The sequence below is a fragment of the Megachile rotundata genome, chromosome 9 (genome assembly GCF_050947335.1).
Source record: "Megachile rotundata isolate GNS110a chromosome 9, iyMegRotu1, whole genome shotgun sequence".
Classification (NCBI taxonomy): domain Eukaryota; kingdom Metazoa; phylum Arthropoda; class Insecta; order Hymenoptera; family Megachilidae; genus Megachile; species Megachile rotundata.
Window position 1 is genome coordinate 8,711,275 of NC_134991.1, and position 15,890 is coordinate 8,727,164.

Below are 15,890 nucleotides of genomic sequence, written 5' to 3' on the forward strand. Positions count from 1 at the left end.
TAAATTATTTTTTAAAAAAAAGAACAATTCTGCATTGATACGAGTATGTATTATTAGATGACGCTAGTAGTATCATTTTTAAACGTGGGCTATAAAAATAAAAAGTATTGTATGCTATAACAATATTTACAGCTTATAAATTTCATTCTGTCGTAATAAGCTGGTATGCTATTTAATTACTCAATAAAATAGCCGTGAAATATTGTTAAGCTTAGAGGTGAAGATGGGGTGTGGCAAGTAGGGTAGTTTTATATTTTAATCTATTTCAGTTTGATACTGTTCTAAATTTTTGGAATTTTGGGAATTTTGGGAATTTTAGGAATTTTAGGAATTTTAGGAATTTAGGAATTTTAGGAATTTTAGGAAATTCAGGGAATTAAGGGAAATTTGGGAATTTAGAAATCTGGGAACCTGGGAATCTGGGAATCTGGGAATTTTGAAAATTTGAGAAATTTGGGAATTTGGGAATTTGGAAATCTGGGAATGTGGGAATCCGGGAATCTGAAAATTTGGGAATTCTGGAATTTTTTGAATTTTTGGAATTTTAGGAATTTTAGCAATTTTAGGAATTTAGGAATTTTAAGAAATTTAGGGAATTAAGGGAACTTTGGGAATTTGGGAATTTTGGGAATTTTAGAAATTTTAGAAATTTTGGGAATCTAGGAATTTGGAAATCTGGGAACCTGGGAATTTGGGAATTTGGGAAATTTGGGAATTTGGGAATTTAGGAATTTAGGAATTTGAGAATTTGAGAATATGGAAATTTGAGAATTTGGAAGTTTAACAATTTGGAAATTTAAAAATTGGGAAATTTGGAAATTTGGAAATTTGGAAATTTGGAAATTTGGAAATTTGGAAATTTGGAAATTTGGAAACCTGGAAACTTGGAAACTTGGAAATTTGGAAACTTGGCAATTTGGAAGTTTGAAAATTTGAAAATTTGGGGTATTTAAAAACTAAAAAACTTAAAAATTCAATATTTTTTATTTAAAATTTTGAGAAACTAAAATCTAAATATTCAAAAATTTAGAAATAGTAATAATTAAAATATTTTAAAATGTCGAACACATCCTACATCCAATATCAGCTCATCCTCTCCCATTCGAAGAACGTCAGTCCCTATTTCGTTCGCGTCAGACCAATTCAAAGCGAAAATGTAGGAACTGCACTAGTAAAAATACAAATTTTCCCGAACTTTTCCCCATTTTATTCGATTTACCCTACTTACCAACTCGCATTTTCGCGCGAGGAATAAAACTCTCCTGTACGAAACAAATGTTTCGTTTCGGATACGTGTCCCGCCCTCGGTGTGTCAGGTGTCGATTTGACTTCCAAATAGGTCTCGAAGCAGGATCACGTTCGAGACACCGGTTTTCATGGTAGTCAGTCGTCTACTAGCAAACGAAGGGAATTTTAACGCGATCACATCCACCCGTTTCTTCCGTCAACGACTTTTATTCGTTCCGCCGTTCGATTCTCCCGCTAACTTTCTGATACGAGTCTCGATACGTTGACGCTCTATTAGGTCTTTTTCTTTCTTCCTCTTCGTGTTGCCACGTTTTATCGTGATGCTAAATAAATGATTCTCTTTCTTCCGATATACGGAACAACGTAAGAAATGTTGAAGAAATACAACGGGAAAGGCAGCGCATTCTTACTGTTTTCCTTGTCGATATAAAACTGCTTGATAAGGTGGATCGAAACAATGGAAAATAATCTTGCGAAGGAGTTGTGGAGTATTTATGCTTGCTGGTCGTGTGTCCTTGCTTTAAAAATGTTCTCTCTCGCGTGGTTCACTGGGCGTATTCGAGTACACAGACAGGTAAAAACAAACTGTTTCTTTCTTTTATTTTTGACTGGAGTAACAGAACTCAGATATACAATTTTAAATTTAATTTTAAATTCTTAGGTCACGCTTTGTAAACTTTGTAAACTTGTTTACTATCTTTTAATTTTTTATTCGATTATTAATTTGAATAATATATGCAAGCTTTTTATTTACAAATTTCAGTGTCAAGTCGATATGTTATATCTAAGATTCTAAAATGGTCAGAGCATCGAAATCTCAGTTTTATTTTTAGTTATTATATGAAAGCTTTTCACCTGTAAATTCTACAGTAAAATAGTCGATATTTTAATAGATTAGGAATTTTGGGAATTTGAGGAATTTTGGGAATATTGGGAATTTTTTAAATTTTGGGAATCTTAGGAATTTTGAGAATTTGGAGAATTTGGGAACTTTTAGAATTTTGGAAATTTTGGGAATTTGGAGAATTTGGAGAATTTTGGAATTTTCGGAATTTGGGAATTTGGAAATTTGGGAACTTTTAGAATTTTGGGAATTTTGGGAATTTGGAGAATTTGGAAAATTTAGAGAATTTTGGAATTTTGGGAATTTGGGAATTTGGAAATTTGGGAACTTTTAGAATTTTGGGAATTTTGGGAATTTGGAGAATGTGGAGAATTTGGAGAGTTTTGGAATTTCAGAAATTTAAAGAATTTTGGGAATTTGAGAATTTGAAGAATTTTGGGAACTTTGCGAATTGTGGGAATTTTAGAAATTTTGGAAATTTAGGAATTTTTAGAATTTTGGGAATTTGAAGAATTTTTGAAATTTGGGAATTCGAGAATTTGAGGAATTTAGGAGTTTGGAAACTTGGCAATTTGGTAATTTGATAATTTCTAAATTTGAGAATTTGAGGATTTGGAAATTTGGAAATTTAGAAATATGGAAATTTGAGAATTTGGAAATTTAAAAATTTGGCAATTTGAAAGTTTGAAAATTTGGGAATTCCAAACAATATTGTTTAATAGATTATTATACCTAAAATTTAAAAATACAGCAAAATTAAAAATTTTTAATTCAGCATCGATATTGTCTGCAATTCCAAAAGTCTAAACTTCAACAACTCCAAAATAAAAACGTCTGAAAATTGCAAAATGTAAAAGTTCTACAATTCTGTAAAATTTTGAAATTTTGAAATTTTGAATTCCTCAAACTTCAAAGTTGAAATTTAATAATAAAAATATATGTAATTTATGCAGGTAATTCACAGTGAAGAAGATAGAATGTGGATGAAAGGTCCAAATATAATTTTGTGCTCGACCGCCGGCGGTCATGAAGACGTGGATCGTATTCGAAGTGCTCATCGTCATGATCTCGAAACTGTTCTCCCTTATCTGCTAATTACAGCGATATGGTTGAACACGTCACCGTTGTATCTTGTAGCCAAGACTATTCTGCCTTGTTTCCCAATATTCAGCATATCATACACCCTGATGCACATGGACATCGTGAACATACCTCGTTATTGCAAAACAATTCTATTCGCTTTCGAAGTTTCTATCTTGATTTTCATGTCCGCCATGTCTCTGCGATATTACTTAAGTGTATCCTAAACTGATAATAAACTTTTGTATACTTGTTTATAGTCGATACAAGTTTTAGTTGTGTTAATTGTATCTTCTTTTTATTAAGCTTATTATCATTTAATTTTAATCTTAACCTTGATATTTATCTAAATATTAACACTATTTTTAATCTTAATTTTAATCTTCATTTTTGCCTAAATATTGACCTTAATTTTAATTCTAATTTTAACCTTAATCATAATTTAAATTTTACTATTAATATTAATTTTAATTTTAATCTTAACCTTAATCATAATCTAAATTTTAATATTAACCTTAATTTTAATTTTAATCTATTGGGTTGTTCGGAAAGTCATTTCGTTTTTTTTCCATGAAGCGAAATACGATTTTCTTATAGTGAATAAATATTTTACTTTATTACATATTGTCAATTCTGGTCCAATACACTTTACCATCTTTCTGACAGTAAAATAATTCCACATTCATAAAATTTTTGTTCCTTGCTGGCAAAAAATTAATGTAAGTAAATTTTCACTTCCTCGTTTGAAGTGAAGGTTTTACCGTTTAAAAAATTCTGTAGTGATCGGAATAAATAATAATAACCAGTTTTGGCACTGTCGTTCTGTTAATACGTCTTCTCTATACACATCTGACAATTTTTTTCTTGCTTAAACAGCATTTTTACCTTTACGATAGTAAAAAAGTAAAATATGCCGAAAATGCTGCTTTTCTCTTTCCATATTTAATAGGGTACCAACCAAAAACTACTGCGTAGAATCAATGGAAATTTTTCACAAAAAAGCCTTGCTATATCAATTATTAAAATGTATAATGATTTGCGGCTTGAATGTGAAGGTAGCTGTAAAAAAATACAATTAAATCCTCTGTCGAGAAAAAACGAAATTACTTTCCGAACAACCTAATATATTGATTTTAAGCTTCACATTAATCTTCATCTAGATCTTAATATTTCCCTTAATATTATTTCCTTTTTATTAATCTTAACCTTAATCTTCCTTTGATTAATTTTAATTTTAACCTTCCTTATATTAATTTTAACTTCATCTCCCTTTTATTAATCTAAATCTTAATCTCCTTTTTATAATTCTTAATAGAAATGTACTTCATCATTGATCATTTACAATAAAAGTTGTACTTGCTATTTATCTACTATCGTTAAAACAGAATTTTCTTCAAAACTTTGACTTTGAAAAAGTAAAATATTGACATCAAAGATGATACGAATTTTAAAAACCGTCAAATGCTTTTAGTCCTCTCGTTTGTCGTATTCGACACAAACACAGTAACGGAAACCGAAGTATAATAATTCAAGGATAATATAAAGAAGGAACTTATTGTGCAATGTTCATTCAAGAAACGAATCTCTATCATTTCCGATAATTTGCTAGTAACTACTTGTTAGATATTGATGTAACCGTGAGTTTGTATTCTTGACCAGTTGCAGTATTATTCAACACGTTACAGAGAATTTGATAAACAAGAGACAAAAAAAGAAGATAACATCTGCATTAAATGATCGCGAAACATTTTTCAGTTCTCAGCACGTTCGTAATCCGTACATTTCCACTGTCCTCATCTGTTATTACGAAGTTGTAACAGAAAATGAAAATGACTGTAAAGTTTATTTTTAAACATCACGGATATTTGTTACGTAGATACTGTCAAGCTTATAAATTCTGAGATTAGATCAAGTAGTAAAGATTGAAGAATTTCAAAAAATTTAAACAGCTTCGAAAACCTGAGAACTTGGTAAACTTGAAGACCTTGGACACTTAATAAATTTTAAAAAATTAAACATTTGACCTTGAAAATCACAGAAACCTTGAAAACTTGAATAATTTTAAAAGCTTGATAAACTTGCAAATTTTCCAAAATCCAAAAAAAATTGAAATTTATTCTCGAAAACCACAGAAACCTTGAAAACTTGACAAATTTTTAAAACTTAATAACCTTGCAAAATTTTCAAAATCTGAAAAGCTTGAAAACTTAAGAAAATCAGAAAACGTAGAATCTTAAACTCCTTAAACTTCAAAAACTCGAGAAACTTAGAAAACTTTAAAAAATGATTAAACTCGGTAAATTTGTAAAACTCATAAAACTTGTAAACTTTATGAAATTCGTAAAACTTATGAAACTTGTAAATTTACCTCCTCATAAATTTCCGAAAATACTCCTCCTCAAAGCGGACGTCAAAGGTCCTATTATTTATTAAACATCAGACAACTTCGGTTCAAGTTAGTGACTGCGAAAGTTTTAATTCATTCGCAAAGGCAACATCCTGTTCTTCCCATGGTTGCAACCCGCAGGCAGCCCGGGTTGTTTCCAAACCACAATTAAACATGAAAGAAACCGCAAAAGGAATTAATTATACTCATTATTTGTCGCAGACAGCATGCATATACGTCTACGTTCTGCATTCCGGGTCCAATGATCATTCCTCGCCCAAGTATCGAATGCAGACGTTGTCATAGCCGTATCTACATTATCACTCTATATAATTGATAAGTGTTTAATGTCTATAGATTACAACGTGTCCACCGTGTTACACGTCTTTAAAGTCCATAGTCAGTCATTTAAGTTAATTTTAAGTTCGACTTGTGTACATTCGTAGTGTACACGTTAGTTGAGAGACTAACGTGGAACGTGTCCTCTTCGTTCTTCGAGTGAGTACCATTTTTTTCTTCGTCTTATCATATTGAACTCTGAACTTTTAATGTACGGCAGTTTACACGGTCAATTTACATACCTTTCGAAAGGAAGCTTAATAACGATTTATTACGTTACAAAGAAATGATGTGTATTTGTGAATAAGTAGAATGTTATAATGGTGCAAAGTCCAGGTAAACATTTAGGTATCTTAATACTTAAAATGTAAATGCATTCCAAAACCGGTAATCTCGAAAAAAGTTGTACAAAAAAAAATAAACGAGCGTGCAACGTATTCGATCATTTTAGTGACCTTGGCATACATTCATTCGGCTATAAGAATAACAGCAAGATATGTTAGCTATAGATCGTTTTATATTTCACATATTTTCATTAATTAGTAGTTTGCGATAGTTCGCAAAATTTCTATAGCGCAATCATTTGTGCTTGGTTTTTGCTAGATCTTAGAGTCCATACTTTTAGGGGATGAGACACTTGAAAATAATTTCTCACCAACTCGATTATAATTTATTATTTTTCTTTCAAAGTCCTAACAGTTCCAATATTTTCAAATACCTAGATAATGCAGAATTCCACTGTTCCAAAATCTCAGTGTGTAAAAATTTCAATATTTCAATTATTCAAAGTCCTAAAGTTTTACAGGTCTAAAGTTCTATAGTTCCAAAGTTCCAAACATCCAACTCCAACAGTCCCAAAGTTCCAAACACCCAACTCCAACAGTCCCAAAGTTCCAAACATCCAAGTCCAACAGTCCCAAAGTTCCAAACACCCAACTCCAACAGTCCCAAAGTTCCAAACACCCAACTCCAACAGTCCCAAAGTTCCAAACATCCAAGTCCAACAGTCCCAAAGTTCCCAATACCCAAATTTCAAAATTCCAAATTCTAAACACTCAAAAATTGCAACATTCCAAGTCCCAAAATTAAAAAATTCCAAAGTCCCAGAATAGGTACCCATAGTTTGGGAATCCCTGGTTTGTGCATAGCAAATGATAACACGCACGCCGTAGGCTGCTGTGTGTATCACGCGCAATCCGATGCAGTCGAGCACACGATAATAGTAGTCGGGATGGAAAGTGACAGTCGATTATTTGCAGAGCTCGACAAAAGCTCTGTGCATACGCTGCATCGAATGGAATTATTTGTATTCGACTGCATGTTCTTTTTCACATTCCTGTATCTGTTCGTGTATTTAATCGGCCGTCAGATTTAAAGGTTAGGTGATAGTTGTCCTTCGTCGTGAAGGCCTGGTATAGCCGAGTGTTTTCGTCACAACGAGCTATAATATAGAGAACGTCTTCGACTTGGCAGTCGTTGCTTTGCCATTTACGCAGACGCGCATGAAATTCAACGATGAAACGAAATACGACCGTGCTGTGATTTGGTTTCAGCGTGTAAAGCATGGAGATAGAGGAGAGAATCGTTCGCAAACGGTCTTTCCGAAATATTCTCCGTCAGGTACCACGACGTATATCAGAAGTAGTTGAACACTTTTTTTACACGTAAGTTTGACAATTCTTTTATGAGCATGTATTATGCTCATTTTTAATGCTTCATACTTACTTTAGACTAGGGCTAAGAATTGCTAAACGACCATACAGATGGCTTATTGGCAGTGCTGTGATAGTCTTGATTTCCCTTTCCGGTTTGTATTTCTTTCATCAAGAGAAAAATCCTGTCAAATTATGGGTTCCACAGGATTCCGATTTTGTTCACGATACGGACTGGATGATCCAACGGTTTGGACAAGGATTAAGAATGGAAAGTATGATTCTAACAGCTGACGATGTGTTAGAACCGAAAGTTCTTGTTAAGGTGTTTATCATTACATTCATATGTTATGGCTTTATACATGTAAAAATCGTTTTTGTTTATCTATATTGTTTCAGCTGAATGAAATAACACAACAAGTTCTGTCTGCGCAAACATCTGATCATATTGCATGGACAGATGTATGTTTCAAGTAAGCATATTTTACTGTATGTTACAGAACAAGCTTTACTTTATGGATACAGTAAAAATGATCAATAAGTGAAATTAATTTCTCTTTATTTGATACATAGAGTACCTGTTATATCAGGTATTGTACATAGAAAGAAACGCAGCAATCAACTTGATGATTTTTTTGAAATTGAACCAGACGTGCAAATTAATAACACTAAATTTGAACCCGCGGTTCATGCTGACCCCAAACTGTATTGTAATATTGTCAACAACTTGCCCAAAGCTTGCCTTACAAATAGTATTATGGATATATGGGAGTACAATAGTGACACGATTCTTCGTAAATCTAAGGAAGAAATTATCAATGACGTAAACAATGTGAGGTCTAGTCCTACTTTGGGCCATCCCTTAAATTTTATAGAATTATTGGGTGGTGTTACGAAAGACAAAGAGGGTAGAATCATTTCAGCCAGAGCTGTAAAAACTCAATGGCCAGTTCATGTAAATTTTACAAATGTTGATATGGATACCTATGGCAATGATGCTGGAACAGCTGATTGGGTAAGGTAAGTTTATATAAAGGCCTGAATCATAAATTGAATGTAAATAATGTGTAAAATATTTTTGTATCGATACTACTTATTAATATATTGTACAAACAATATATTATTTATATGATTTAGGCCTTAGTTTATGGTCAAAATGATTTCATCATAATCAGCTCAAGAACATTTCTTTAGGTATTGCATACATAAAACTTCAATATTCAATATTATGAATCTCAAACAGAACCACAATTTCTTCTATTCCATTCAATATTTGAACTATCATTAAATTAATTTTTATTCATTTTCATATGTGTGTTTTGAAGAAAAAAGAAGAACAATTGATATCCTTTGTGTAGGCAACAGAGGATATATTAAAATGGGAACTATCTTATTTGGATGTACTGCACAAAAATGCAAAACAATTGAATAGCGAGAAAGATGCAAATCACACATTAGCCATATGGTACGAAGCTGGTAGAAGCTTCGGTGATGTCACTTTCGTGACGATGTTTGGAAATATTGATATATTATCGTTAGGATTTATTTTGATGTTTCTGTACGTTCTAGTCATATTTTCCGATTACAATTGGGTGGGATGGCGAGTGAGTTTCTATTAAATATACAAAGTCATTTAAGAGTTTGATTTAGAACAAACTTCATAAATAATGTGATTTTCGATAGATCTATCTCACAGTAGTTGGTCTATTCTGTGTGGGTGGTGCTTTCATAGTTGCGATAAGTGTATGTTCTGCTCTCGGAGTTCCATATGGACCAGTACACACGTCTTTGCCTTTTCTATTGCTGGCTCTTGGCGTAGACGATAATTTCTTAATAATGGCATCCTGGAAAGAAATTCATGCGCACAAAGAAAATAGAAATAAACCCTTGGAGGAGAGAGTAGCTTTAATGTTAGGACACGCTGGCTCAGCCATTAGTATTACGTCTCTTACTGACGTTGTTGCATTTATTATTGGTGCATCTACAGTAAGATTAATTTTACATAAAATTGAATGAAGGTATTGTTAAACGTTATACGTAACAATATCATTTGTCTTCACAGATATTGCCGTCCCTTCAGTCATTTTGTATTTACGCAGCGTTTGGTGTATTACTGACGTTTTTATTTCAAATTACATTTTACGTTGCGTTCTTCACTCTTGACGCACGACGAATCGAGAACAAGAGAAATGCGTTACTGCCATGTATCGTTCACGAAAATTTCACACCAAAGTTCGTCAGTCCTCAAGAGGAACTTCCGTCGAGATTGATAACCTACTTGTACTCGAATGTGATTTTAACAAAACCTGGAAAGATATTGATAGTATTAATAACAGTAATTATCGCATCTGTCGGAATTAAGGGTATACTACAATTACAGCAGTGGTTTGATCCACGTTGGTTTATACCGGATCATTCCTATCTAAGCAAGTATATCAACATGATGCGTCTCGAATATCCCGAGCGTGGATATGAAGCAATAATTCTTATGGGAGACTTTAATTACACCTCTGAATTTCCAAAAGTAATATCTTTGGCGGAAACATTCGCCAATCTATCAACCGTAGAAAGTCTAAAGTCATGGCCCCATGATTTCACGAAATTTGTCTTACAATTTTTTGGAAAAGGTCAATATTCATAGCTAAAAATAATGATGATGGTTCAAGGTATGCAAGGAATACACGAATACATTTTGTTTCTAGATTTGAGATACACAATCGTTGGAGACATAGAATTCCGCCATTATTTATCCAAATTCTTGTTCAGTAAAGACGGTGGAAAATATCAGCGGAACTTCCGTTTCACCGGAGATTTAGTATGCGGAGAAAATACGCCGCCGATCGCAGTATCTACGATAGATTTCATCTTCAGACGATTTCATGGTCCTCACCAGTGGATCCCAGCGATGGATAATAGCAAACTGGTGGCTCGTGCTGTAGGAATCGATGGTTTTGTCACGGTGTGGAGTGAAGTGTTTAGCCTATGGGTCACGGACAAATTAATTGCTCAAGAAGTGCAGCGTAATGTCCTATTAGCTCTGATTTGTGTCATGGGAATGACAGCCTTATTGATTGCTGAGTTGCAAACCTGCTTCTGGATCTTCTTGTGTGTTCTTCTCACACTTTTGAACGTCTGCGGTTTCATGTATTTCTGGGGTCTAACCATAGACATTACATCTTGCATAGGTGAGTTGTTTTCTCTTTCGCAACATTCACATTTCTCAAATTTTTTAACATGGCGGTTTCAAAGATTTCAATGCTCAAAATCAGTGCATTAACGGAATTATCTCCACATTCAAATAATGATATTATTTCTTTTCAAGGTTTGGAATTGGGCATCGGATTATGTGTAGACTATGCTGCTCACGTTGCACATGCTTTTGTGCACGCTGCTAGTGAAACCGGAGGCGAAGATCGAACAGAAAGAGCTCACATAGCAGTTAGATACATTGGAGCAGCGGTTGCATACGGTGCAGGTTCAACGTTGCTCGCGCTTTCTATGATGGCATTCTCAGAAAGTTACGTGTTTCACGCGTTCTTAAAGATCTTCGTTTTGGTGATATTATTTGGTCTTTGGCATGGGCTGTTTCTTCTGCCCGTAATATTGAGCACAATCGGACCGAGGAGTTTGCGATCGCGCAGCACACCGCAGTCTCCGGAAAAAGTGGAAGACACGGGCGACACTGTGATCAGTCCACTAAATAAAGAAACAGAGAGTTAAAAGAACTCCCGGAAAAATGATTCTTTATCAATAATATTTATTTTTGGTTCAATAAACATACAAAATTATTACACTATCCGTACTATTAATCACACATTTATACAAAAATAATAATAATAAAGATCGGATAACTTAAAAACGGCGTTATTTATATATTTATATATATATTTATATTTATCTAATATATTAAGATTAAAAAAAGAAAGAAAATAAAAACAAGTATAAAATAATGTAGCAAGGTTGATATAGATTTATTAATAATAATAATTATTGATCGAAAAGGAACATGACTATTATAAACGTAACGTAATCGTGTTGCTGGATGCGTTATCTTTCTTTCTCAATGTATAATCATAATTAATTGTTACGACGTAAAAATGAGCGGCGAGGGAGCGACCCCGGATTGATTGGCAAGCTCCCTCCGCTGCCTCTCTCAGTCTTGCACAATCCACAACAGACACTCATGCAACCTTTCATTCCAATGATCTATCATTCTCAGTCTTCTCTATTTGTCATCTTTTTCTGCTCAATCCGATCTCTCTGAAATCCCCTCCCTTCGTCCAGAGATCGTCTTAACCGAACAAGGGTGCCAGTTCCATTTGCTTAGAGCAGAAACAAGCGGGCAAAACAAGAAGACCTCAAGTAATGGCTCATACGTACATGGTCATCCGTCGACAGAGGCATTCGACAGAGGCGCACGGTATCCTCTTCAAACAATTACAGTAGAAAAAAAAGAGAAAAAAAAACTCAGAAACGAAAACACGATTCATCACACACGGTAGTAGACTGCCGGGGGCAGCAAGCCACGCACGAACGATACGGCGATACACATCTCCTTACTTAGTCGAATTTTACAAATTGGGATCCGTACATTCCATAATTAATGAGGAACCATCGATACAATAATTAATATTCACTTAGCAAAACGTGCCGATCGGTAGTGTGGCGAATGACGCGTGATGTGTGAGCACAGTTAAACGCGTTTACGAAGAAGGGAGGGGGAGTGGTGTTTCGATGATGATAATAACGATGATGAAAGGTGGTGGAAGGGGGTGATAAGTTGGCGCAGGAGGATGTTGGTAGAAGAAGGGAGAGGCGGTTTCTCCGTTCTTTTTCTTTTTTTTTCTTTATTTCGTTTAGACTTGGATAAATCTGAGGGGGGGAGGGAAAGTGTTGATTTAAGGAGAAATTGCACGTCTGCTTGCCAGGAGGTTCAAGGTACACGCACTTTATAGGGATACACCATGGGAAAGACACTCAGGGCAGACACTGACATAGAGACTAGGCTACCGACTATATGTATACCTATCTAAACGTGTAATTAGCGTACGCACCGCGTACACTTGGGTACGCTCGCACTCCGCCCGCCTTTCGGCTTGATTTTCTTTTTTTTCCTTCCGTTATTTATTTATTATTTTGTTTCGATAAGCAGGCCACGTGTACACGTTCGTCACACGCGCTACCCGTCCCTTGCTTTCATTCTAATTTGTCTTTTTTTTAATCCTCTCGCTCTCTCTCCTTCCCACTGTTACCTTTTTGTTTCCCTCTTACTTGCATCTCCTCCCCTTTTCCTTTCCTTCTCTCTTTTCCATTTTTTAATTATTATTATCATCATTTTTTTTTTATTACAATCAGCGATCGCGTCGTAGTCGTGCTTTTATAGTAAACGCTATGTAGTCTTTATTACTCAAGCTTATGCCCAAAAATCTACCAGAGGCACTTTGGGTTTATTAGTACCATTTGAAGTCGGCGTGCGCGGGGGAGGGCGTTGCGAGTCCTTTTGTTATTTCCGTTTTATTACATTTTAAATCGTATTTTTATTCATTTATTTCCTTAGGTATTTTTAATTTTTCAAACGATACAGAGCGACTGAACGACGTGAGCTTCTACCGTTTTTGTCTCGAGCTTGACGCAGTTACCCTGTCTATGATTTATTTCTTCGTCTTCTTCTTCTTCGTCGTCGTCTTCTTTTACGTACGTTCACCGCTTTTTCTTCACGCACCTATTCGCCATTTAACCCCCCCTCCCCCGTTCCTTTCCCGTAGCCTACCAACTCCGCACCTTTCCCTGCTGCCTTACCTTTCCACACACGGTCTTCCGATGTTTTTTGAGCAATAAATACTTTCTCCACTGACAACTGCACATTGAATTGACGCACGGGACACACTCACGCATATACACGAACGATTCTCATTTGCTGCCAGCCGCTCGCGTCGACAGCACCCTCGAAGGCAACTCTCTTGTGGCTAGAGCTCCTTCGGCGATATGAATTCTTTTACAATATATAATCTTGATCGTCGAAATTACCCTACGCGAATCCGAAAAGTCTTGTAACGAACCTTGTCAGGTTTTTATTTAATGTGCGTTTACAATGGTCGACTACGTATAACAATGAGATCTTGGAAGATACGATTACGGAATTTGTAAAAAATTGTTGGCAAAGGGTTCTCGAAATCGATGACGTCGTTTTTTTCTTCTTTTTCTTTTTGATCCCTCTATACAATATGTACGCGAACAAAACGAACACACGATTCGATTCGCTTGAAAACGACGCGCGGGTAATACGTTTTCTACGATGAAGAATTTATTTTACTTTTTTTTTGTTTTCGAGCACTGTCCATCGCGAACGGCTTCCCACCACTCTCACTCGTATCAGTGTTACTTATTTTTTTTTTAAATATTTTTCGTGGAACTTCCACCCATACCAATATGGCTACATCCACAAAGTTTAATGTTACGCTTTAATTAATGATTATCAATTCATATCAATTCAATATCAATGTATTACAATCAGACAATACTCAACAGTGATCGTTATTCATTATATATTACAATAATTAAGAGTGACAACAACATGACGACGGAGGCGTTGAAGCATTACAAGGGAGAAGATAGAGAGTGGCACAAATGTGGATTCCTAGGATGATGAGAAAGAGTAGAGAAGAGGCGCCCGATAGCGGAACATCTTTACTACGTGTAATATAAAGAGATAGAGAGGGTGATAAAGATGACACGAGGACAAGGGATCATTATCTTTTTTTTCTCCTTTCTTCCGATGAATATGAAATAGCGACAATGATAAGGTGTGAACATCGGGTCGATGAATGCACGACAATGAGAACGAACGATTAATGGTAAAATGGGACAATGAGCTGGAGACCAAGGAGGGGAAGCACGCACACTCAACACAACCGTCACATCGAGCTGGCCTCGCGCGCGGCCATAGTCCATAGATTAATACCTATCAACTAATACACAGTCTGTCCCCGATTTCGCGGATGACTCCTTCCATTTTTTTTTCCTTTTGGATGCATGTAAGTATAAATAATACGCGTAATGTGTAGCGTGCGTACAGTACGGCGATATGTCTGCTCGATCGACGAATCGACTGGCGAAGCTCTCACGTTTAGAAATTGGACGAGGATTGCTGTTGCGACGCCATATTTTTCTTCTTTCTACGCCACGATTGTACGCGACGAGAAATAATTCGACGTTCTCGCTGTTACTGTACGCGCGCTCGTCCTCCGGATACTGCATATACATACACACATACTTTTGCGCCGGTATAAAGTGTATATATGTACACATATACATACGACATACCATCCATGTATATATAATATACCCATATTGTTTAATTAATCATTGTTAATCGTTAATTATCTTATTTATTAAAATTCGTCAGTTCGTAATTCAAAAAATTTCAGCTAGTAGCGGTGGATGGAAATGTTTCTTCGTTAAAAATCGCCGATGTCCCGATAGCGACGGTCGGGTCGACCGTTTCGAAACACATTTACAAATTTATCGGATCGATCGGCTGATTCGTTCACTCACTTATATCACTAATGTCCTATTACTTCGTTCGTTTTGTGTTTTTGTTCTTTTTTTGTTTGTAATTTTGTCCGACGATCGCGGCACGTGATGGAGAAGATCGTGGACACGATTGACGCGCGAAATCTTTCGTTACAGTTTGTGTGGCTACGGCCGCCGCCAGGTGGCGAACGCACATCAATAATTCTATTACAATTAATCGTGATTTTGGTATCTTATGTACAATTATGCGTGGGATCATGCGCTGTGATCGTCGCCACACCTGCCTGGCCGGCGACCAAATATTCAGAAGACTTCATCACAAAGAAAAAAAAAAAACACTTAGTCCTCGTGTACAATTAATAAACTTCCCGTTGGAACTTGTTTGCTTTATCGGTCCGTTGTGCAACTTTCTTCTCGCATAATTCGCATACTAAGCTGAGTTAACTGGCTTGCACGGAAACCTGAGACGATCGATTACAAGATAGGCCAGTCCTCTTGGTGCTTCCTCGAGAATACCTAACTGCGGTAGAGTATTCAGCAGGGTAACTCTTGGCGGGCGGGCTTTGTCATATGTTTCATAGAGTTCATGGTACATCAGGGGTTGTCTGCCGCCATTATATTGTGCACCTGTTCGAGCTTGTATGCCAATCTTTGCTTCTGCGAGAATTCGTCCTCCTCCAGGGTGACTATCAGCTGTTCGTTGTATTTACCCGCGTACGTGTATAGTTCGTACAGGGCGCAATTCGTGTTGAATTCCGTCGTGTGCAACTACAAAAAATAATATTCGATCATTAACACTTCGTCAATC

The 15,890-nt window shown here is 35.7% G+C and overlaps 3 protein-coding genes and 1 long non-coding RNA gene across 11 annotated transcripts in view; 2 read left to right on the forward strand and 2 right to left on the reverse strand.

The window, feature by feature from the left end:
• Positions 1-965: 965 nt before the first annotated feature.
• On the reverse strand, positions 966-1,369 carry LOC143265134 (uncharacterized). 2 transcript variants are annotated; one of them, XR_013039301.1, is made up of 2 exons: positions 1,229-1,369; positions 966-1,168 (listed from the first exon to the last, which is right to left on the reverse strand). It is a non-coding gene; the product is annotated as an uncharacterized LOC143265134 (long non-coding RNA). The 2 variants fall into 2 exon arrangements; XR_013039300.1 differs by having other exon boundaries at positions 966-1,163; positions 1,229-1,364.
• LOC100875351 (prostaglandin E synthase) lies at positions 1,289-3,441 on the forward strand. Its single transcript, XM_003706370.3, has 2 exons — positions 1,289-1,822; positions 3,046-3,441. Exons 1-2 carry the CDS (start codon positions 1,706-1,708, stop codon positions 3,397-3,399), a joined length of 471 nt encoding a protein of 156 aa, XP_003706418.1. The 5' UTR covers positions 1,289-1,705; the 3' UTR covers positions 3,400-3,441.
• Positions 3,442-6,726: 3,285 nt separating this feature from the next.
• Positions 6,727-11,345, forward strand: LOC100879687 (patched domain-containing protein 3). The gene is made up of 9 exons (XM_003706325.3): positions 6,727-7,561; positions 7,628-7,874; positions 7,949-8,022; positions 8,123-8,564; positions 8,908-9,153; positions 9,233-9,535; positions 9,612-10,176; positions 10,252-10,734; positions 10,872-11,345. The coding sequence occupies exons 1-9, from the start codon at positions 7,461-7,463 to the stop codon at positions 11,267-11,269; spliced, it is 2,859 nt and encodes a 952-aa protein (XP_003706373.2). The 5' UTR covers positions 6,727-7,460; the 3' UTR covers positions 11,270-11,345.
• Positions 7,625-15,890, reverse strand: part of PlexA (plexin A) — a 496,310-nt gene continuing 488,044 nt past the window's right edge. For 4 of the 7 annotated variants that reach the window (XM_076535611.1, XM_076535616.1, XM_076535615.1 and 1 more), the window contains 2 exons: positions 10,440-15,850; positions 7,625-10,190 (listed from right to left, as the gene is read on the reverse strand). In XM_076535611.1, the coding sequence (XP_076391726.1) occupies positions 15,677-15,850 (174 nt within the window). In that variant the 3' untranslated portion in view covers positions 7,625-10,190; positions 10,440-15,676. The remainder of the gene's footprint in view (positions 10,191-10,439; positions 15,851-15,890) is intronic. The other 3 variants (XM_076535614.1, XM_076535613.1, XM_076535612.1) reach the window with 3 other exon arrangements.